The 25295-nt window shown below is 26.3% G+C and overlaps 2 protein-coding genes across 2 annotated transcripts; both read left to right on the top strand.

The window, feature by feature from the left end:
- Positions 1–3001: 3001 nt before the first annotated feature.
- On the top strand, positions 3002–3618 carry LOC134837627 (adult cuticle protein 1-like). The gene is made up of 2 exons (XM_063853010.1): positions 3002–3007; positions 3064–3618. Exons 1-2 carry the CDS (start codon positions 3002–3004, stop codon positions 3616–3618), a joined length of 561 nt encoding a protein of 186 aa, XP_063709080.1.
- A 7981-nt stretch (positions 3619–11599) lies between these two features.
- Positions 11600–14200, top strand: LOC134837626 (cytadherence high molecular weight protein 2). Its single transcript, XM_063853008.1, has 7 exons — positions 11600–11756; positions 11810–12009; positions 12353–12877; positions 12936–13081; positions 13285–13431; positions 13492–13760; positions 13818–14200. Exons 1-7 carry the CDS (start codon positions 11600–11602, stop codon positions 14198–14200), a joined length of 1827 nt encoding a protein of 608 aa, XP_063709078.1.
- The last annotated feature ends 11095 nt before the right edge of the window (positions 14201–25295 follow it).

Below are 25295 nucleotides of genomic sequence, written 5' to 3'. Positions count from 1 at the left end.
AAAATTTTAATAAAATTTACGAGATACATTTTAGAAAAATTTCAGTTTTTAAAAATAAATAAAATTTTGTAACTTTTTTTAAAAAATAAAATTAAAAATTTCAATAATTTTTAAATTTACAAAATGTAATCATTTGTATGACTCATCATTGACTTGGTCGTACTTTTGAACATTTTTCGAATTTCAAAACGCGATAACTCGCGAAAGAGCACCTATCCGCACTGGATCTCTTTTGATCCTGTTAGAATTATGTTTTTGGATTAATATAAAATATTTGTTAAAATATATAATCGTATATTACGAAATTTCCAATTAATATTTCCAAAAAGGCTCAACTTTTCCTCATTCAGATCTCAAAAATCAAAATTTTAAAAATTTTTGTTTTTGATTTTAAATTTACTTTAAGATTTTAAAAAAATAAATTAAAATTGATTTTTGGGTGAAATTTTTTTTTTTGCGACGCGTTTTGATGTGCATATCACATTAACGGAGGTACTTTTCCTTCGTTGAAAGTGAAATTGAATCGTTTTTTTATTTTTGGTGTCGATGCTCGATGTAAATTAATTAATTATTTTAATTGGATTTTTATTATTTTCTATCAATTTCAACAATAAATTTTTTTTTTAATATTTTAAAAAGATTTGTAAGATTTATTAAAAAAATTATTGTTGAAAAAAAAATTGGAAAATTCAGTATTTTGAGCAATTATGGGGAAATTTGTTTTTAAATTAGAATTTGAAAAAAAAAATAAATGAATAATAAAAATTAATTTTTTTAATAAATTTAGTATTTAAAAAATAAATAAAAAATTTAGTAAATTAAAAAATGCTTAAAAATTAAAAGTAATATTATTCTTATAATATTTTTTAGAAAATTTTAATAAAATTTATTTTTTTTTTTCATAAATAAAATTTTTATAAATAAATAAATAAAAATTTCAATTCAATTCAAAAATTTCAAGATTTATATAATTATTTTTAAATTATATCAAAATATTACACAGAAAAAATTAAAAAAAAAATATTTGAAACAATAAATTATGGGTAAAATTTTTTTTTAAATTTTTTTCGCGCTAAACATTCCTTGAGTCATAAGAATCACTTTTCTCCATGAAACATATGCTCGGAAACATATAGTTTTTGCCACAAGTGCTTAATTTCAAATTTTTTTAGAGCAAAATCAATATAAGTTTTTAATTATTTACAACTTATTGAACAAATTTATTTCTTTTTTTTTCAAAATTTTCATTAACAACATTTCATGAATTATCATTAAATATTTTTTTAAAAAAATATTTTTTTAGAATATTTTTTTTTAAATTAAAGAAAAAATATAAATTAAAAATTATACCAAAAATACAAATTTCATATTATTTATTTCCTTCCCATCATCATAGACTTCAACGGATCATTAGAATCCAACAAAAAATTCAAAGCAACCCTCGCAAATGTTCGACTATCCTTAACAAATCCTCGAAACACAATTTTATATTCGCCTTTTGGAATCACTTGCGGAAACATTGAGCTAAAAACTTTATCCACACTCACATTTCGAAAGCCCTCTTCACCCTGATACGGACATTTGTGCAGCAATCCCGGAATATTTTCTTCCAATGTTTTTTTCAAAAGTTGTCCAATTAACGGAACATCCTTCATATTTTCGATGCCGCTGCAAATTTCTGCCGTGACATTCATTTGCCAGTATCGAAAAATTGTTCCATATTTGTAATATGGCGTAACTTGAATCCAAATTTCCCTTGCCGGGATGCCAAATCTATGAATGACGGAGGTGAGCCCAGTGCCATCTCGTGTGGGTCTTAAGCGACAAAGGACAAATGATCCGTTAAAGATTGAAGAGTCTGGAGTTTCACATTTTACGGCTTTCATTGTGATTTTCATGAATTTACCAGAAAAACAAACTTCGAGTAATGTTAAAAGTATTAAAGTGTGACCAGTTAACGTCATGGCTGATGAGAAACTGAGTTATTTTGATATTTAAATTGAAGATAATTTCAGTCATGAAAATCGATTAAAGTTCAGATAAGATCTTTAACAATTTGGGATGTTGATTTTTGGAATAAATTGAAGTTTGACCTAAATAGATAAGTTTTTATCTATGCTTAACTTTTTTGAATTAATTTTAATAGTTTTTGACAAATTAAATTAAAATTTATTTTTTAGATTTGTATAAACCTTCACTAAATTTAATGGAAGGAAATTGTAAAATGTACACAGTAAAAAATATTTTTGGACTTTTGGAAAATTGATATTTTTGGCTTTTCTGAAGCAATGGTAGGTTTACGGGCACCTGTTTTTTGGCGAAAAATGATCTGCTCGAGACAAAGAACAATTCTAGTGAAAAAAATTTTTTTCAAAAAATTTTGATATTCGACCAAAAATTCTAAAATTGCTTGAAAATCCGAAATTACTTGAAAAATCGCCAAAAATCGAAGTTTAGGTGAATTTTTTTGAAAAATTTTTTTTCAGATTTTTTACAGTAAAAATCATTTTTTTTCACTTGAATTGTTTGTTGTCTCCAGTAGATCTTTTGTTGCCAAGAAAAATATGCCAAAAGCTCAAAAATATTCCTTAATTTTTCTTAAAAAATATTCTTCTTCTAAACCTTTGTTTTAGAATATCTTGAAGAATTTTGAAAGTCAGTTATAAACATTGGAAAAAAACCAATAATCTCAATCAGACGACCTTGCATCAAATTCAATTAAAACTTACTACACACCGTTATTCGCTTCCTTGTACGAAAAAATAATTGAACGCCCATTGTCACACAAATAGATCAAATACAGGTTCGGTCACTATTGCATTTTGTTGACAAAAACCGTATCACATATGTTAATCAGGTTCTTACATTTTGTTAGCGGCATTAATTTCGGGATTTGACTTTGGTATAAATAGTTTGCAAAGGGCATCGAATAGTCAGACATTGTTCAGCAGTGAAACAATTCAAAGCTACCCCTAAAAAAATCAATTAAATTCAATCAATCATGAAGGTGAGTAACTTGCTTTGACAATTTAGCAAAAAAAAAATAATTTGCGTCTTTTTCAGTGCATCGCAGCTGTAGTCATGATCGCCTTTGTTGCAGGCGCATCAGCTCACGTTACTCCCTTGGTCTATTCCGCACCATCAGTGGCTTATCAAGCCGCTCCTTTGACCTATGCCACCAACTATGCAACCAAATATGTTGCATCTCCCGCCATCACTCAATACTCCTCCGTTCCAGAACGCAAATATCTCACTACCTATGCCGCTCAAGCTCCAGTTGTTACCTACAGTGCCCCAACTGTCTACCAATCTGCTCCAGTTTATGCTGAACCCACTTACACCAAATACGTTGCCGCTGCTCCTTTGGCTTATACCACAAAAGTTGTTGCTGCCCCAGCTCCATTGACCTATGCCACGAAAGTTGTTGCTGCCCCAGCTCCATTGGCCTACACCACGAAAGTTGTTGCTGCTCCCGTTGTCGCTGCTCCAGTTGCCTACACTGCCGTCCAAGAAGAAGCCAAATACACTGCCGTTAACCGCGGTGCTGTCCATGAAGCTCCTCTTCCAGGACACACTTTGTCTCAAACTTCATTGAACTTGGCCCCAGCTGCTAAGTAAAAATATTTATTGAAGTTCTTTCGACATTTTTCGACAGAAAAGATGATAATATATGAGCATACGTGATAAAACATTTTTTTTCTTAACCATCACCGAATTCAGAGTTCAATGTTCCTTCAATAGAGCGCAGCTAATTGATTTTTGACCTCATATTCGTCGCAATACACGATTCCTCTTACTCTACAAAAATCCCATAAGTTAATTTTTTTTCTACTAAAAGCCATCAAGAAAGGTCAAAATCATGACAAACATCGAGCATGACAGACAAAAAAGGAGATTCGATCCGTTGATAGATGACGATGAACACTAACAAAGGAATCATCAAATTGACACTTTCCATATGAGTTTTATGGACGTTCGAATTGCTTGTCATGTTTTCACTTTCGATGTTTTTAACGGGCGTAAAATTTGCATGTCCAAGTACGTATTGTTATAGTTATTGGTAATGAACTCTTGTATCTGACTTTTTGGCTACAAAGTTTTTTTTTTATTTTATTTTGGAGAATGTAATTAAATTAGTTGTTGGTACAAATGTGGGATAAGTGCCGCGCGCGAGAAATTCAAAGTCAAGAAAAATGAGAGGAGAATGTCTGCGTGCGGTGTTATTTAACATCATCGACGGTCGTCAATTGCCTTTGTTCGAGTAACAAACATCATGAAAGCTTTAAGCGTTTATCAATTTATGTTTGTTCGGAAATGATTTTTCGTTTGTTATGAAGTGAGTAATCGTTTGAAGTAAAGAAGAGAAATATTTAGTTGTAAGTGGAATCATTTTTTTCGCCAACGGGGATCGAAGGCACAGTGGGATAAAGGTAAGTATTGGCTGTAAAAAATTTAACAAATTTTAATGAGTTGGTAATAATATTTTCTTTTATTTTTAGATTAACAGATTTAAAAAAAATACACTTAAATTTTTTACGAATTAATTTGTATCAATTTCTGAAATGATAAAAAAATACGAATTTTTTAATGTCTAATACTAAACCTCTTCTTACAGGTCATTAAAAGACATAAAGATATGAAGCCTTATACAGATAAATAGAATTTGTACGAACAACAAGTTTTTCCAAGCTTACAAACTTGCAGAAGGAAAAAATCTTCAGACCAAATTGAAAATAGTATGAGGCAAACTCACATTAAACACACGGAAGCAACATTCGGAATCAATTTCTGATATAAAGCTATAGCACACCCATCCTATCAAAAAAAAATCTAAAGGGAAAGCTTGTTGGACATTTTGATAATACCAAGATACAGAAATAAAAATAAAGCCAATCAAATGCCACGGTCATAATACTGACAAGAGAATTCTTTATTATATTTTCTCATCTAAACAAATCATTGAGCCTCTTTCTAAACGGAGACACAGAAAACTTATACCACACCGGATAAAATGGTTTCTTTTTGCAGAGCTGTGATATAAATTTAATTCTGTGACAAAATATCGAATCAGTTTGAGCAAAAACAGAAGGCAGATGCTCACAGATAGATGATGAATCAAATTGTTTAATCCTTACGGTCCTTGTCAAAATTAAAACTAATATGTCTTTCCAAAAATTCTTTCTAAAAAATTTAAGTATTTTAATAATATTTTTTTAATTTAAAGAATTTTCATCAATATCACCAATTTATTTCCTAAAAATTTTCTATAATTCTATAAAATGAATTCATATTTAAATAATTAATTTTTTGGACAGTAACGCCGAATTTTGGTCCACTGTGCTTACAAAATTTCATCAATCGCTCACAAAATCTTCATATTTGTCTTTGCAACCTTTCATTCCGGCTACAAAATTTTATTGAGCATCACTTTTAGGAAAAATATTACATCAACAAATAATTGCTCAGAAAAAGTAACCAGACAACGTAACAGCAATAAGAGAGTAGGTAATAGTTCCGAAAAAAAACATACAACATTATATTAAAACATTTTCTTTATTAAAACTAATATTTTTTCCACTAAACCAGTGACTGACAATCAAAACATTTGTTCAGTAATTACTTCATTTTTTTTCCACAAAAACTAGACAATTTAAGACAAATAAAAGTATTACAAATGAGCAACAATGAAGATGAGCATATTTCATGTCTCTGAATGATTTTAATGACGTTCGTTGCTTTTTTTCACGAGATGAGAGAAAAATTGGTAATTATTAACTATTCAAGTGATCGAACAAGTTTTAATTGACCTGATTAAGAGATTACTTCACATTTACAATGGAAAAAATAAGATGAGTTACACTCACAAAAGAGAAAAAGGTAATAAAGTACATTTCTTATTGTTTCTTTTTAGAGACATTAGTTGCGCGCGAAGTTGAGGCGTTACGAAAATTAACGTGTGAATTATGATTTATAGCGAGCAGACATGTACTTATTGTTATATAGAGATGCAGACGAGCTAGTTCTCACCAATTATCTTCTAGACTGATTGAAAAGCCAAATGTCTCCAATTTTGTAATGAAATTCTCTTTTAGAGTAATTAACAAGTGTTTGTCAACTAGAAACTACAATATTAAAATTATTAAGTTAAGTTTCAATTCAGATTATCAAAATTTAAGCTTAAAACAGTTCGTGCGTTGATTCCTTTTATGACGGACATCTCCTTTCAATTTTTTTAAAACTTGTCTTTTGCACTTGCGTTTCTGTCCATTAGCACAGAAAGCAAAGAGAGGAGGAAGTAAATTTAACAAATGAGCTAGACATGCAAATCGTGGGCAAAATAATTCGTCATTTAAAGACAAAAGAAGTGCTAAATGATCATCACGAAGAAAAAATGTTCATTTCATGCAGTACAAAGTCGACAATCTAACACCATTTTTTGCTCCTTTTCTTTTCGGAGTTGACATGAAGTTTTCACACAAGTAAAATTTTAATAGATGAAATTTTAACACAAAGCCATATGAAAAAAAGCTAAAAGTTTCAATAGCTTCAATTCAACTAAAAATATACAGAAATTTATTTCATAAAATTAAAAATCTTTTGATTCCAAATTTATCTCAAATGTTAGACCTCTTAACAAATTTTTGCCATTTTATGAAATTTTATCATAATTTTTATTGTGTAATTTATTCAAAAATTATCTTGAGATCTTAATAATTGAGCTTTAGAATTGGAATTTTAAAAAATGTATTTTTTAATTGAAAAATTTTAATTGAATTTCAACTTTTTTTTATTTATTTTTGCTAAAAAAAATTTTATTTTTAATTTTTTTTTTAATTTTTTTTCAAGTATTTAATAAGGTTTAAATAAAATTGTTAATTTTATTTTAGTTTAATTTTTTTATATTTTTTAAATTAAATCTTTTTATTTTATTTCTATTTGAATAATTTCAAAAGTTAAGTTTATAATAAATTTCCAACCTTACCTTTTTTCCAACGTTCGTTTTTTTAAAAAAAATTGAAAATTCAATTTACTGAAGAAAATTTCTTCCAACATTTATATTTCTGTCCCTACCCTTTCTCAACATTTTCCAACTAAACCTCACGTTTAAAATTTTATTATTTATTTAGCAACTAAAATTTACACTCCATAAAAAGAGTTATAAAACGAGACCTTTGTCTTGTGATTAAACACATATTTTTCATTTAATTTTTTCTCCTCAGTCTACAGACACAAAAATTTCATGGTAAAGCAATCCACATACACCGCGAAAAAAAAAATGTAAAATAATAAGTGAATATAACACAATATTATTATTTTCCATTCAAAACCATAATATTTATTTATTATTTTTATGATTATTATGAAAAAAATAAGAAAAACTCCCATAATACAAAAAAAAGAGTTTTTCAGTCGAGGGTGCATGCACCAACATATCGCTTCGTGTCGTGTACATGGCACACACCTACTTGCACGATCATACATACATATTTATGATTTTTTGATATATTTTGTTGTTACTTTTTATAATCTTTTCCATCTTTTTTTTCTGATGGCAACAATACAAACTGCGACACATATTCGAACAATCCGCAGCGCTCGCTCGTCTACACAATAAATAAAATCAGTTTTTTGTGATATTATCACGTGAGTATGCTATACTTTGGTGTCTTGTACACGTGAGAGTGTTAAGTGAAAAAAAAACAGAAACATTAAGCAACCTTTATAAATAATTAATACAGAGATTTTTTTTTTTGAAGAACGACGATGACGTCGAAAGAGGTGCTAACAAAAAAAACTTAGTGAATGAACTCGCTTACAAACAATACACATTCGACGTAATAGTCGCCTTCGAGCCGCGCGCACATACTTGAGTGAGAGTGAGATGTAGGTTAATAAATTTCCATTTGACACGCGAATTTTTGATAGTTAGATAACGTGATGATCCACTTTTTCACTCTCGTTACTTCTTCAGAGTTGCGGAATTTTAATCGATTTTCTTTTGTTTTTGCTTGTTTTGTCTGGTCGATTATAAAATAATGAGAAAAATTACGTTTGACCTCATCAAGAAGTAGTTTTATGAATATTTAAGCGACCTTAAGAGACTTTACTTGACAATTCTAACTTGATCATTGAAAATTATTTTGTGACAATTTTTTACAATTTTAAATTAAAGTACGAAATTTGAATAGATTTTTTTTAATTAACAAAAAAATCAATAATTTTACAAAAAATAATTTTAATTTTTTTTTTTTTTAATTTTTTTATATATTTTTTTTTTAATTTTATAGAAATAATTTTAATTTATTTTTTTTATTTTATGGAAATACGAATATTTTTATAATATTTTTTAAAAATTAATTTTATTCTTTTTTTTTTAATTAATTAAACAATGAGAAACCACTTGTTCATTAAAAATTTTATTGTGACATTTTTTGATTGAAATAAAATTAAAACACGAAATTTTAATTTTTTTACTAATTTTAGTCGTGAATAATTTTAGCAGCGCCACAATGTTGTAACAAGACAAATTTTCACATAATCTTCAATCAAGATCGTTTTGTTTATTTTATCGCCTTTTAACAAGTTTCAGCAAACAAGTAAGAAAAAAAACTCTCAGCCAAGCATATTTTTTTTTCTTTCTACGAGCAAGGAAGAATAATAATCGCAGTGTCACCTCTTGGCGTGCAGTTCAATAGTTGATTTGAATGAAAATTGCGCATATTCTGACTAATAAATAAATATAAAATAAAATATAGCGTGAAGCTACAACATTTACCAATATTTACTTTTAGATCGTTCGTTTACATAATATTTGTTTGTTTTCTTTTCTTTTTATATTCAAATTATTGCAAGAAGCAACAAACGAAAAATAACACAGCAATAAAAGAAGATTGCTGCCCTAACTGAATTTATTACTGCTATTACTCACACACAGTCTCGTCATTTTCTTGAATATATAATATTTTTAACAATTATTGTGTACCTAGTTTAAAGGATGATTTCATAAATTTTATTTAAATTTTTTATTATGATTTAACAATGGAAAAGTAGGAGAATTTTGTCGAAAGATCAATCATGTGCGCGACTTAGAAAGGTACAATGTGATGGGAAAGAAAATGCATAAGAAGAAAAATAAGACAGAAGCTGTCCTCCTTCGCATTTGTTTTATTGTTTATTGCTTCTTGTTTTGTGATGTTTATCATTACTAAGTTGAAAATAAAAAAAAAGATAAATTTTTTATTTTATTATTTTTTAACAGATTTTTCTTTTTATTGAACAAAAAATTAACTAACCAGAGGCGGGTCTAACAAAAAAAAAATTGGGGGGTTTCGGGCTTAACCTTTTCATTTTATTTTATTTTTTGATAAAATTTCAAAAAAAAACCGAACTATATGACTTTTGATATTTTTAATTCAGAAAATCTCAACACAGAGTTCTGAATTAGTGGGATGATTTTTTCTAAACTATAAAATCCTTTTATTGAAAAAAATAATAAAAGAAGCTTTAAAAACCTCGTTGTCGGTTTACAAGACTTAGTAAAAGAAATTGAACGTCTTTGACAACCTTTATGTTACGCAGGCGAAAAAAGACTTAAACTTAGAACAATGAACTTGATTGACCAAGGGTGGTTAATCGGCAGTATATTCGGAAGCATTTCGAATAACATACTGCATTCCTCTTGATGACATTCCCTGCATTCCAACTCTTTAATCTTTTTTGCATTCCGTGCTGCATTCCGGGTGCATTTTTAGTACACAATGGCAAAAAGGTTAAATTAATTGTTACTTTAAAGGAAAATGTTGTCGATACAAGACTTAGAAAAGAAATAAATGTTGACAACCTTTTTTACTAGCGAAAAAAGACTTAAACTCAAAGCAACAAACTTAATTGGCCAAGGGTGGTTAATCGGCAGTATAACCGAAGCTTATAAGTAACATACTATTCCTCTTAATGCATCCACAACTCTTTAACCTTTTTTTAATTTTCTGTTTAAGTAAATAGTGGCAAAAAGGTTGAATTTTGTTACATTATTAGAAATAGACTCTTTGATGACAAAAACATATCTTTTCCTATCCTGGCAAAACAAATTAAATTTGCGTTGTTTCCAATGTCTGTAGACTCGTCCCATTGTATAACATAACCAATTTCCGACTTTTTGACTTTTTATGCAATATTTTTGAAAATCCAAGTTTATTTCTTTGGAACGCCTTCTAATTGTTTAAGTTGATAATGGAATGCCATTAAAGAATCCTTGTAGTAGTATTAAGGGATCCTTGTAGTCAATCTCATATTCTTTGACCACAATTACAATATCGTTTGGATAGGCGTTATAAAAATTTAGTAGCTAAAATTAACTTTTTTTCCTTTAAAAATATCCTTTAAAATCGATGAAATTTTGAAATAACAATAAAAAAAAATATTAATTTAGAAAAGATAATTAATAAAATAGTATCTTACCATTTTGAATCTGCCCCCATTGAATTTTAACATTTTACTACGCCTCTGATCTAAAACACAAATTCATCTTAATTAACAAAATTATAAAATATGAGCAATTTATTAAATTAAAGCAAAAATACTAATTTTAGAATAAAATTAAATTAATAAAAAAAAATAATTAATAAAGTAATTAAAACGGAAATCGCAATAAGCCTTGACTCTCGTAGTTTTGTCATGAAAAATTTTTGCACTGAATTAAATTAAAAAATTAACAATTACAGAAAATTTTATTTCTTAATTAAATCCAAATGCAATCTGTCAGTTATTTTCACACAAACAAAAAAAAATATAAAAATACAAACTTTACTGAACTTTTTTTTTATCTAATACAGTAAAAATACGCAAACATTACCTCATCATAAATTACATTTTTTTTTCTCCAAACAATTATTATTCATTTAACTAGAAACTATTACTTAATAGATATTTACAAGACTTTTCGTCTGAAATGTAATAGAATAAACATAACTTTGTCGAGTTTTTGACGAATACAGCAAAAGTAACAACAACAACTGATACACAATGATTGTTCAAACCAATTTTGCAAGTCACTTCTGCTCTCATCTCTGCTCTGAGGGAAAAATAAAGGTTACTTTCTTCTTCTTCGTCTGCTTAACAAATATCGCACGACTTTGTATTTGAACGAATTTTTTTCCGATTAAACTTTGTTGTTATATGAATTTATTTATTTATTGAGCATTTGATGGGATTTTGCTGAAGATTTTGGACAAACATATCAAAACGAAAGCAATCACTCATCACACGCATTAAAAAGTGATCGAGATTGAGTAATCGAAGTATTTCCTAATATTTATTACTTTTCAGTCATTACATTTCGCTTTTTGGAGAATCTCAACAGCAGCCCACCTTTTTTAAATGCTTCGAGGGAAAGAAATTTTTCGAATTTTTTTTTAACAAAGTAGGCTCTTACGCGATTAATTGGATGATTTTTATTGCTTTAATTTGATTTTTTTTGTCTTTTTTTTTTCGTTTAAATTGACACATTAATTACTGCCGCTTTATAATTGCTGAAAGGGCTTAAATAGGCCCTTTTACGGTAAATTTTGAAGATATTGACGCGAGATAAGTGCAGTGAACAATGAAGGTAGTGAAGAAATATGAGTTAATTCAACCGAAGACGGGAGAAACAAATCGATTGTTTGGCACTCGATATCTCAAGAGGCACAAAATGCGTGACAAACGATGGACGGCGGCGGATAAAATGTTGCAATATTCGGGATTGACGCGGCTTTATGGTTATTTTTTGTTGGTTTTTCATTAAATTTTGAGGTAATTTGATGTTTTTTAGAAAGAGATCATGTTTTACGAAATATTACGGAAGCTTCTGAACGAAAATCTCAGGTTAAAAAAGTGAAGGAAATGCGAAAAGAGTTGAAACAGAAAAATCTTCTAATGCGTATTGCGATTCATGGAGATGCTCAACGCATTAAAAATATTGTGCAGCATGATAAATATATGAGGCGGGCGTTTCCGAAGTGGGATTCTTATGTAAGTTACTTGAAGTAAATTTTCAATAAAAATTTTTTTCTTCAGTTAATATTTAAAAATTATCAGAAAATTAATTTTATTTAATTTTTTTATATTTATTATTTTTTTTTTTTTTTATTTAATTTTTTTTATTTTATTTTTTTTTTATTTTTGTTTTTAATTTTTTTTATAGATTTAACATAATTTAATTGACGTAATTTAATTCATTGAAAAAAATAAATAATTTTGAAAACTAAAAATTCTAAAAATATATAAAAATTCTTGTTCATAAATTAAGAGTTTAAAAAAATTTTTTTTTTAAGTTTTAAAATTTTTAAAATTTAAAATTATTTTTTTTCCTCAGAAAATTGTGGAACGAATCAACGATTATACCTTCATGAAACGCAAAAAACTCGACATACTAAAAGATCAAAAGCAAAAATTAACTGATCAATACGAAAAACGCCTTTTAGAGGTCGCTGCGTTACAAGATCGCATCAAATATCAAGACACAATCGAACCAAAGGAACGTTCACTCACGAGAAAAATCGAGGCAGATCTCAAAAACTCTGAAACGCGTGTCAGAACCATCATGACAGTAAATCGAGCTTACAAGAAAATCATCGGAATAATGTTGCAAGACTCAATTTACTACGATTCAGTGTTGGAAGCTTTGAAGGAAGACATGGCGGAGCAAGAAATGTTCATACAAAAGACGATTTTGCTTGGCAAACCAGCAATTGCGACTGCGATTGAGCTGCAAGAGGAACACACGTGGCTGGAACAAAAGACACGGAGAGAGATGGAAATGAGAATTAAAGATTTACTTGAGCATCGAGAGAAAATTGCGGAAAATAATAAGAAGGTTCGGACTTTGGTGCGACGGGATGTGAGTTTTTTGATGAAATTTCTAAAAAAAATGATTTTTAAAAATTTTTGTCTTTTAGGAAGATTTTGAGATTGATCCTTCGAGATATGATCGAGACACGCCATCGATTGTTGAGTTGAAAAAAGAGTTAGAAGAAGTCGAGAAAGGAATTAAAGCTTTAAAATTGGCGGCACTTGCTTGTGAACCTCTTGATATCTATCCAAAGTAAGTTTCTTTTTAATTAAAAATTTAATATTAATTTAAAATTTTTAAAATTATTTAAAATTTAATTATTTTTTTAATTTTTTTATTTTAATTAATTATTTTTAAAATTATTTTTGAATTATTTTAAATCATTAAAATTTTAATTTAAAAAATTTTTTTTCACAAATTTTTATTAATAAATTAATTAATTATTTAATTTTTAGCATGAAAGAACAATCAAGAAAAAGCGAAAGAATTATCGATCAAATAAATCGCAAAGAAAAAGAGAAAAATTTCGCATTAGATCGGGAGCTTCATGCTCACGTAATCGAAGAAAGTCTCAAATATGACTTAACTGACGATGAAATTGCGTAACTTTATTAATTATTTAATTTATTTTTAACAGAAATTAAAAAAAAATATTTTTTTAGCAAATTGGGCGATATTGAATCAATGAAACTCCAAATTGCTGAAGAAAAAAAGAAACAAGAAGAGATCGAAGAAAAAATCAAATCTCGTGCCGATAATTTTCTCTTAATCCGCATGGCTTTCCAGCATCTCGTGGAAGTTTTAGACACTGTTGGAAAATCTCACAATGTCGTGCGTAAAAAAGCTCCTGGATCGATGTTGAATTTGCCTTTGCTCAAATTTGATAAGATCTTTCAAAAGTATAAGCCGCCTCCACCCGTAGAAGAAAATAGTAAGTCCTTAATTTATTCTAATTTTTTTGCTTAAATCTAAAAAAAATTCTTCGTAGTTGACAATTTACTAAAAGTAGCAAAATCCAAAATCGACACAATAGTAAAAATTTATCAAACGGAACTAAACAAAGAAAATGCTGAAGACACAAAAATCCTCGAAGCCAAACTTCGAGACCCAAAATTAACGGAAAAAGACAAAGAAACCATAAAAAAATTACGACAAAAGCAAAAAGACGACCAAAAAACTCCCAAATGGAAGGATTATCATCACGCAATTGTCAAAGAACTAAATTCCGGTTATCAAGCAAAAGGCGGCGATATTGACAGTGTCAAAGGCGAAGTTGGTCTCGTCATTGAAGATCCCTCCGTTCTCACGCGCAGCCAAATTAAAGCCATGAGTGCCAAAATTGTCGATGAAATGTCCAAACGAGACGATTAAATCGGACAAATTTTTAACATTGAACTATTTTTTATTTTTTTATTATTTCAGAAAAATTTCATCACGTCTACCGCATTACACGCCATTAAGTAATATTTCTCATATCTGATGCCCTTTTTCCCGCAAAGCAAGACACGCGTATGAGCATTTAGCAATGAATGGCGTTCGAATGCAGCAGCGGCAGCAATAAAATAGAAAACAATACAAAATATCGACATTTTTATTGCAATAGAGTTTTTTTCTCTTTTGAGCACATGTCGTGAATTTTTGAGTAATGTTGATCACTTATTTTTTCATCAATCAAAAAAATTTTTTTTTTGGACTAAAAAAAATTAAAATGAGTAATTTTCAAAAAGTTTTTAGGGGAAATGGGGTAATTTCAACACGGGGCTATGAAAAAAAATTATCTTCATTTTCGAAAATCAAAAATTAAAAATGTCAAAAACGAATTTTAAGGCCAACTGAGCTCTCAAAAACAAATTTTAAAATTTTTTTCAAATTTTGAAAAATTAAAAAAAAATACTTTTTTTATGAAAAAAAGCTCATAAAACTTAAAAAATAAATGAATTTTTTTACTATTTAAGCAGCAGAAAAAAAACAAAAAATAAACAGAAGTTAAAAAAATTAACAAAGCTAAAATAGAAGAATTCGGATTTTTTTTAAATTCTGCTCAAATAATAAAGAATTTTCATTTATTTTTAACATTTTATGACTTTTTTTCGTAAACAAAAACATATTTTCAATTTTTAAATTAAAAAATAATTCGAATTTTCATCTCAAAAATATTAAAAATTAAAAAAAAAAATAAATTTATTACTTCGTCAATATTTATTACAAAAAATGAAAAATTCTAAATTTTTTAAATAAATGAATAAAAATTTGATTATTCCAATAATTATGTCAAAGTTGTTAAAACAAAAATTTTATCTCGAATATCATTCGATGTTTTTGTTAATTATTTTTTAATTTTTCTTTTTGCACATGCATCACTAAATGAATTTACTTAAAATCTATTGTATGATAAATGATTTGACGTGATGCTATTGTAGGTACCAACGACACAAATTTTTGCTTTAACAAAACCAACAAGATGCATTTATAAGAAGAAAAAAAATGCACGGGAAAAAAATTAAAAGCACAATTGTTTAAAATTGTGGATGGAGTCACTCTCGTGGTGCATGATTTTTATTTGTGTCTCTAACCGAGCTGCTTGCTTGTGTTACAAATTTTAATTCAATTAAAATGATGTAACATAATGATGCTTTAATCATCATTCTTCGTCTTCTTTTTTTTTCTTGCAAGGCACAAAAACAACGATTGGTATCGTTCGTGTCACATCATGGAAAAATATTTTTTTTTATTATCGAATGAACTCACTCCTCATCTCTCTCTCTTTCTTGAGAAAAATTAATTTTCCATACAAAGGTACATGGCGCAGTACTGCAGATGAAGATGAAGACAAAAATTACCAGATAACCTAGTGACTGAATTGTTGATGCAATGCACGAGTGTTATGTGATGATATCGTTTCGGAAATAATTACAACGTTGACTTTCTTTTGTTTCGTCGTCATGCCTAATTTTCATCTGTTTACAAAACGGGCACGAAATGGACAGACGCTAACTAGGCAGAATAATTCATGAATGATACTTTTCGTCGTCTCTTCTTTCGTTTTCTAAGTTGCCTCGTTGCTATAACAGTTATTAACCTTAATATTATTAAATAAATAAATAATCAGGTAACTCGAAGTAATTGCCTCTGATGCTTTATTAAATATCGATAAACAACGTAAACGAGATCGTTTTCAGTTGGGGAGACAGTGCATCGTAAATAATCTCTTGCGCAAATTGATTTGTACACAGCGCGAGAGAAAATTGACGAGGTGAATATTGAATTAGTTGGAATTACTTCATTTATTGATCTCTTGAGTTTCATTTTATGGATGATTATGCAGCGGCAGCATAATTTTTCAATTGAAAAAGAAAAGAAGATGAGAAGGAGGAATATTTAAAGAAGCAACAATTGTGCTTTCATCAATTTTTTTCGAAGTGCATTTTTTTTAGGTTATAAATGCATCTTGTTGGTTTTGTTAAAGCAAAAATTTGTGTCGTTGGTACCTACAATAGCATCACGTCAAATCATTTATCATACAATAGATTTTAAGTAAATTCATTTAGGAGTGCATGTGCAAAAAAAATTAAAAAATAATTAACAAGTAAGACATCGAATGATATTCGAGATAAAATTTTTGTTTTAACAACTTTGACATAATTATTGCAATAATAGTATTTTTATTTTTATTACAGTATTTTGTCAATATTTATTTTAAATCTTTTTATGAGTTTTTTTTTCTGATTTTAATTGTTTTTCTTAAACACGAGTTTAAAAAAATTAGAATGATTAGGGTTACCATTAACTAATTTTAAGTTTTTTGAAAGTAATAAAAGTCCCTATTTAAAGTTTTAAACCTAAATTTTTAGCACCAAAAGTGTCAGAAATATGTAAAGTGGAGTTTTCTTAGTCCTTTTGTTGTGCTGAAAGTTAGCGGAAAAAAAAGATGAGGTTCATCTTTTTTCCAACTAAATGCTGAATCTTAATTTGATGAAATAAATATGTTTATCAGTAAATACCAACTCGAGCAATACCAATTGAAATACGTAGAAATACGATTTTGGCGACAAAGATGCACTTCTATCTTTTAAGTGAGTAGTTTTATTTTTTAGCGGATTTGGGTAAATAGATGGTAATAATCTGGGCAAAACGAGATCAGGAATCATACATTTTTGTTCAGAATAAATCTGAAAGCTTCTAACCAAGTGTATGATCTAGAATCTTTTGACTTTATATAATCATGCATGTGTTTTGTTGAAAGAGACGTGAACTTTATAATTATTATTAGCAATGATTGGAAATATATATCTTTGATTCATGACTGAAAGTAACACTCATTTAGAAAAATAATCGAATGACAGTTTCTTGAAAATGTTGAAATATTATTCTCTGAAATACTGTTGATGGTTAGATTTTTTGCCTTTAATGTTGGGTCGGATTTGGAAAAGCTTTTAACGTACAATTGACATGCAAAGTTTGGATATATGCAATCGTTTTAATGGTCAATATAATTATAGAATAGGAAATTCCCCGTTTAACACAGAACTTGCCTTAGGATTCTCGTTACGTTCTTTTATTCGTTATAGTATTCTAATTGACCGAGCAATTCTACGACTTTTTACAAAGCATTGAACATTCGACTCTTGAGCTCATACTCCGCTTCCTCCTTCCGTCTCTCTTATCAATTTCGTAAAAGAATCTTTCCAAACTAATTTTGAGGCTTCTAATCAGATTCAGTTCTTAACCGATGATACCTGTCACAAAATTTGCTTCAAATAAATAGTTGAATAAACTTGTCAAGCTCATTTTTAATCTTATGAACTTTCAAATTATAACTTTAAGACGTTATCAATTTTTTTCAATTAAATTGTAAAATAATTAAATATAGTTGATGAAATGTTAAAAAATTTCGAAAACATGAAAATAATTTTTTTTCCTAATTGCATCTTCTGAGTGTACAAAAATCCAGATAACAGGAACAGGGCAACCCTAAAAATAAACAAAAACATTAATTTTAATTTTTTATCAAAAGTTCTTTATCATAATAATCATAAACGTTCAAAAAACCTTTTCATTTTGAACTCTTATTCTTAAAAAAAAAAACAAATTAATCACCGGAAGGATTGCCAATGTCATTGTTGTTCGCAATCGCAGATAACCATTTAACTTGACCGACCTTTTCAATCCTTCCATCAAATCTTTATTTTTTTCCTTTTATTTCGCACTTTAGTCAGATAACTTGCGAACAAAACTTCACAGCTGTTCAGTCACCTCTGAAACAATCGAAAAAGGAAACCCAGAAGCTCTATCATATGTCTAATAAATGTCATAAAACTGCACAAAAACCTTAGTTTCGCTTGCATTGTTGTTCATTTATGAATCTTGATGACCTTTTTCTGATAGCTTTGTTTATTTATTGTCTGAACATTTAGCCATTTAGTTCGCAATAAAGAACCACGTTTTCATCGCGCTTGACTCTCGAGTGCAGAAATAAAAACTAGATAAGAACAATTGCTTGACAAAATATGCAAAAATTATATTATTTATTAATCGTTGACTTGAAAAGCACGAAAAAAAAATGAGAATTAATCATAATAATGTATAATTAGTATCACAGCCATTGAATCACAGCGCAGTTCATAAATGAATGATTTATTCTATTTTTTTGGCAGCTCGTTGATTTTTTTTAAACAATGCATTTTTTTACTTCACCTACAGGGACCAAGCTACCCTTTTGACATTTTTTCTTAATTTTATGTTTTTTTTCAGCTATTACATTGTGTTACATAGCTACAAGTTGTATAATGAACGAAAACGCGCCAAACGTTGGTAACTATTTGTTCAAAAATTTATTCACAGAGCAAATTATTAAATATTTATTTAGTATTGCTGCTGATTCTGGTTGAATTTATTGTTGAAAACGAAAATTAAAGAAAAAAAATTATAAATGATTTTTTTTTTCATGCAAGGCCGGTCATTGAAACCTTAGGCATTAACTGTTTATATGTTTAAAAAAATTGAAGAACGGTCGTCGAGTCACCAATGAAAATTTATTTTTTAAGATTGTGGGAAAAAAATTGAAAATTAATTTTTTTCCTTGACGGAACTATGATAACTAATTTTAAACGTTTTATTGATTGTTTTACTAAGAAAAACCTTGTTTTGTGACAAAATTCATAAACTTGAAGTAAAAGTACGAAAACAAGTTTTGAGCTCATTATTAACCTTAATTAACTTTTTTTTTCAATTAAATTTTTAAAAAAATATTTTTGGGCGTCGCTTTTTAAAAAATTAATTAAATCTTCTTTTTTTTATCAAAACAAAAATTTTTAAACGACCTTCAGATGAATTTTCCACATCATCTGCGCACGCGGTGCATTTATTTCAACACCGCAAAAATGGGTCACACATCAATGAATGGAGCAACAAACTTTTTGTATCTACTTAAATATTTGAATAGAAAATTTATTTAATTTTTTTTAATTAATATTTTGCTATTGCAACTGACCTTGAGATGATTTTTCATTAATATTTTTTTCCCAATTTTTTTCAAATATCAAGTTTAAAAATGTTTTGATCGGAAAAGATAAAAAATGTCAAAATATTTTTTTTAATTAATATTTTTGTAGCTTTCACGTTAATCGGTGAGGCTCTGTACTTTTTAAAAATTTGGGTCAAATTTGATTCATTGTTTAGTTTTATTATTTAATTTTTGATTATTTCTCATGAATTTTGAGATATTTGGATGCAATAGTCGTGAAATCATCGATATGTGAGTGAGAATTGAATTAGAGTAATAATAGACTTGTGTAAATGAAAGATAACAAGATACAATTGTCAAAAGTTGAAAAGGTCTCGATGTACTTCGCAATCGATAGGTGAGGGAGACACGTGTGTGTTAATTGTTGAAGATTATTATGTAAGAGATGTAAGTTGAGAAATTAATATAAAATTACTTTCGTTTGGATTTTTTTTAATATTTTAAAAATTTATAAATTTATTTAATTAAATTTTAATTTGATTTATTTAATTTAATTTTTTTATTTCAATAATTTGAATTCAATTTTTTATTTTATTTATTTAATATAGTTTATCTTTTTATTTTTTTAAAATATTTACCAATTATTATAATTGAAAAAAATTTTAATATTAATTTTAAAATAAATAAATATTCATAATGACAAAAATTAAAATTAATTCTCATCATTAATTAATTTTAATTTTTGTCGTTATGAATTTTATTTATTTTAAAATTAATATTAAAATTTTTAAGGAAGAAAAAGTTTTTAAGAAAGATAAGAAAAACTGAATAAAAATCAAAAAAATTAGATCAAATAATAATTTGAAAAAATATAAAATTATATAAAAATATAAATATTATCAATATAATTTTAACAAAAGTCTAATGAAAAAGTAACTTAAATTAAATTAAATTAATTTATTTAATTATATTTTAATTTTGTTTATTGAATTTATTTTATTAATAATAATATTATTAAATAATATTTAACAAATATTATTGAAAAATTATAAATAAATAAATAGAATTTAATATATTTTAAAGGAAAATAAAAAAAATAGATATTTATAATTCAAAATATATAATAAAAAAAATTTATTGGAAAAATGTTTTTTTTTTATTTTTAAAAATAAATAAAATCATGTATTGACAAAATGACAAATTTAAAAATTAAATAATAATTATGAAAATTAATTTATAATTGGTTTGATAAGAAAAATTTTATAAAATAAAAAAAGAAGACAAAATTTAAAAATTAAATAAAAATGTAAATGTTTTTTCATGTAATTAAAAAAAAAACTTAAAAAATTTAATTAAATTAAATTTAATTTTTTTTTGTTTAATTTTTTTAAATGAAATTTCATTCAAAAATGCCGCCTTATCATAATTTTTCACACATCGCAAAATTTTACATCACCCAAAAATTTACATACACAAAAAAAAAACAAAAAATCACAAACGAATAAAAAAATAAATGTGTCTAGCTCAAATTACACACACTCGAACCCACGAACACGGACAGACGACTTGAATTCACACGAAGTGTAAAACCGTAAAATGATGTTTAGCAACGCAGCAACGCGAACCATGCATCGCTTCAATAGAAAGAGCTTCAAGAGTGGGGTTTTTGCTCCCCTCCGCCTCATTGTGAAGGGGATTTTGCATATTCGCGCTTTTTAATCTTCTTCTTCTGCTTCGAGTTCGTCGTCTATTGTATCATATTTTTTATTCCCCTTCACGATTTTTTTTCCATGCGCTACAAGTACTCTTTAAACTTTATCTAGTTCCTATTTTTTTTCGTATGTTTCGTTGTCGTGTCATGTTGTTGTTGTTGTACAATGTCGTGTATTCGCTATTATTTGCTTCATTTCGTTTATTGCTTCTTCCCATCTAGCTGTGCGCGAGTAACAGCTGCGAATTGCAAAAAAAAAACACTACTCGGTTAATGATCATGATGCCGATCATGTTTTCGATGACGACGATCATTGATGATGATGACGATGCTGTGCGGAGGAGAAAAATGAGCCTACGAAAAATACAAAAATAGTAGAAGCATAAAAGCTATTGTGCTATTGAGTGTGCGCTGCCGATCTTTCTCGTACAATACAATTTTATAATAATAACTTTAATTTTATGCAATTTTCCAAACATTCTGATGTTGAATTCGGTGGTGTTAAGACGTTTATTTGATTTGCTCCCTCGTGAATTTTTTTTGATATTATTTTATTTAATTTAAAATAATTGACAAAATCATAAGAAAATAAAATATGAAAATAAATTTATGAGTGCAAAATAAAATTTTTTAAAGTGAAAAAAATATTTGACAAAAAAATATTGGCAAAATATTTGAAAAAAAAATTAAAGTGAACATAAAAATAAATAAACAACAATAAAACCAAGATTTTTATAAAAATAAAAGCCAATAAATAATAAACAAAAATTAATAAAAAAAAAATATAAAAAATCGAAAAGCAAATTAAAATATATTTTTGGGATATTATTCAAACAATTATTTGGTAAGTTTAAAAATTTATTAATTGTTTTATTATCATATTTTGATTTATCAAATTAAGTTTTAAAAAATAAAAAGAATGAATTTTATTTTTTTAAAAAATAAAAATTTTTGAAAATTTTTAAAAATAAATAAAAAGAATGAATTTTATTTTTTTAATAATAAATTTTTATTAATTTCTAATTAATTAATAATTATTTTTTTAAAATTTATTTTTTTTTTATTTTAAAAAAAATATTTAAAAAATATTATTTATAAAATATTAGAAAAAAAAATATTTCAAAAAAAATTATTTTTTTAAATAAATTTTTAAATAATTTAATATTTTTTTAAATAATTTTTTATTTTTTTTTTTTATCCAAAAATTTATACTTTTGATATCAGTTTTTATAATTTTACTTTGAACAACATTTTCTATAAAAATAATTAAAATATTTTAATTTTTTTTTATATAACTGAAGAAAAATATATTTTTACACAAATTTTCAGTAATTAAAGAAATTTTCTTTTTAAATTATTAAAGTTTTTCTTAAAATTAAAAAAAAATATAAAATTTGAAGTATTTTCAAAAAAACAAAAAATAATATTACATCATTTAAAAATACATAAAATCCCTTTAAAAATAATTTTAAAAAATAATAATTCATTCAAAATGCAACATTTTAACACTTCCTAGGTGGCAAAACCGCAAAAAAGGTGAAAAAACACAATTAATCACCACGCCAATAAATTTCATTAAAAGTATTTCAAATTTCTTTCTTGTTAAACACAAAAAAAAAATAACAACATGCGACCATCCTTAGTATTAAGTCACACGCAATTACAGCCTTGACAGTTAATAATCGTTAATTTAATTTATTGTCGTACACAAAAAAATTATTATATTCAAATATTGTAAGACAAAACCAAAAATCTTGCGCAAAAAAGAGAAAAGTGCCATCAAATATTTTTTTTTTATTTTATTTTTTCAACACCGAGAGTTTCGCTGATAGTAAAAAAAAATAAATATAGGAAAAGAAAATGCATTTTATGATAAATTTCTAACTAACACTCACGTTGTTCGTTGTTATGCTGCACACCGTCTTCTTCACTTCTTCTTCAAACACACTCACATATTAAAACTTAGACAATTGGATTATTATGCAATTTTCATACACTCTCAGTCTAACATATAAAAATAAATAAAAAAAAAATGAAGATGAAGCAGAAGAAAAAAAATTAAAGCAAAATATTTGAAGAGGAAAAAAAACGAGACGAGAGTTAAGACCACAACAAAACACAACCATTAGCAGAGAATAACAACACATTACCAACAACAAATAACAATAGCCACAAAATGTGCTGCTTTACAACAACAACAACTACGAAAAAAAGTATCTTCCATTCAATTAGAGATGTCTGTTCTGTAGCTCTCGGTTTTTAATGTTGAATGAAAATTGCACCATATTTCCATCTCACACACATACAGAGTCAATAAAATGCTTCAATTAGTCTAAAAGTCTCGATCTACACGTAAAATGAATGAATAAATATGCTATTAAAGCTATTTCAAACTTTTTTTTTCGTCGTTCGTACATTGGACCATTATTATTATTATTTTGTTATTATTTATACATAAAACTAAAATTTTGTATTGTTTTATTGAATTCGATGTTTCCATGCAAAAAACGGTAGCAACAGTAATTAAACGATTGCTTGAGCCATAACAAAATACAATTTATTCGCACACTTACGTCGATCGTTCGCATCTCCGAGACACCGAAAAAAAAAAGATAAAATTATTGGACTTACTTTGACACTATTTTATTTCTTTTTAAATTGCTTGTTAATGTTTAAAACATTATTTTATGTTTTTTTTTTGTATATTTGTCACGAGATTGCTCAATGAAAAATAAAAAAATGATAAAAATAAAGAAAAATAATATAATAAAATTCGATAAAAATTACCGTGTCACATTAATTTAGTATCAGATATTATATGTATATAAATATATAAAGTTATGAAATTTTTGAAAAAATATCGGAACGTTACTGGCAGTTTTTGCAGTTTTATATTTTATTTATTTTTTAAAAAATATTAATTTTAACATCTTTTTCTTAAAAATATTATTTTTTTAATGAATAAAAAAAAATTAAAAAATATTATTTTAATAAAAATAAAATTTAAATTATTTATTTTTTTAAATCTTGTAAACTTTATTTTTTTTTATAATTAAAATTTTAAAAAAACATATTATTTAAATCTAAAAAAAAATATTTCAATTAAATAAAGTTATGGCTCAAAAAATTCACGATTTAATAAATAATTTTATTATAAAATTACTAGTTTTATTTTTTATAAAATAAATTTTTAAATAAATAAAATTAATAATTTAAATTTTATTTTTATTTAAATTATATTTTTAAATTATTTTTATTCATAAAAAAAATATTTTTTTTAAGAAAGCGATATTAATATTAATATTTTTTTTATTTAAATTAATAAAATTATTTAATCTAAGAAATAAATTCAAGATTTAACATTTATTAAAATAAATAATGATCAAAATTAATAAATTTTTATTATTAAAAAAATTAATTATTAATAAATTTAGAAAAAAATAGTATTTATTTATTGAAAAAATAAATAATAGTTTTAAATTAATTAAACACTATTAAAAATTTGCCTTTTAAAAAATATTCATAAAAATAATTTTATTAATTTTTAAATAAAATAAATTAAAAATCAATTTTAAAACGAACAAAAAAAAAATAGAAAAGCAAAAAAAAGTAAAAAAAAATAATCATCAAATTAAGAAAAAAAAAAATAATAACATACCTTTATTCGCCAATTTCGATGCTTATCTCTCTCTTACTTCATTTCATTCACTCACTGCCTTGTTTGCATTTCCACTTCACTTTATCTTTTTTTCGTCTTCTTTTTCATCGTCTTCATACCTACATGTCGGTGGGCAAAAATTCCATTGAAAGTAAAAACCCGAGAAAAAATGAAACATCTTCTTCGTGTTATATCAGAGCGACCTGACAGTTTGTTGATTGTGTGAAAAACTGCCAAGATTAGGGTGTCTGTTTATTTTTTTTTTTGTTAGATAAATATTTGAAATTAATTATTTAAAATAAATAAAATTATATAAAAATAAATAATATATAAAAAAAATAACCGAAAAATATTTTTTTAATTTTTTGACACTTTTGTATCATCTTAATTTAAAAAAAAATATTTTCTCACCCATCACTCGAGCAATTTCCATGAATAAAAAAAATTTAAGTGCACACACATAAAAATATTGCATTTATTTTTAAATTCCGGTAAAATTAAAATTGTTGCGGCAAAAAAAAAAGTAAAAACTTTAACACACTCACCCACCTTTTTTCCGTAAACTTGGCCAACAACAACGACAACGATGATGATGATGAACAAAATGTAATAAAATAACAATAAAAGTACGACA

This window comes from Culicoides brevitarsis, chromosome 1 (assembly GCF_036172545.1).
Source record: "Culicoides brevitarsis isolate CSIRO-B50_1 chromosome 1, AGI_CSIRO_Cbre_v1, whole genome shotgun sequence".
NCBI classification, from domain to species: Eukaryota; Metazoa; Arthropoda; class Insecta; order Diptera; family Ceratopogonidae; genus Culicoides; species Culicoides brevitarsis.
This window is presented reverse-complemented; position numbering and strand designations above follow the sequence as displayed.

Coding starts and splice junctions, on each gene's coding strand:
- LOC134837626 (XM_063853008.1), top strand. CDS start 11,600: ATGAAGGTAGTGAAGAAATATGAGTTAATTCAACCGAAGACGGGAGAA. Junction 13,432..13,491: donor TTAACTGACGATGAAATTGC/GTAACTTTATTA, acceptor ATATTTTTTTAG/CAAATTGGGCGATATTGAAT. Junction 13,761..13,817: donor TCCACCCGTAGAAGAAAATA/GTAAGTCCTTAA, acceptor AATTCTTCGTAG/TTGACAATTTACTAAAAGTA.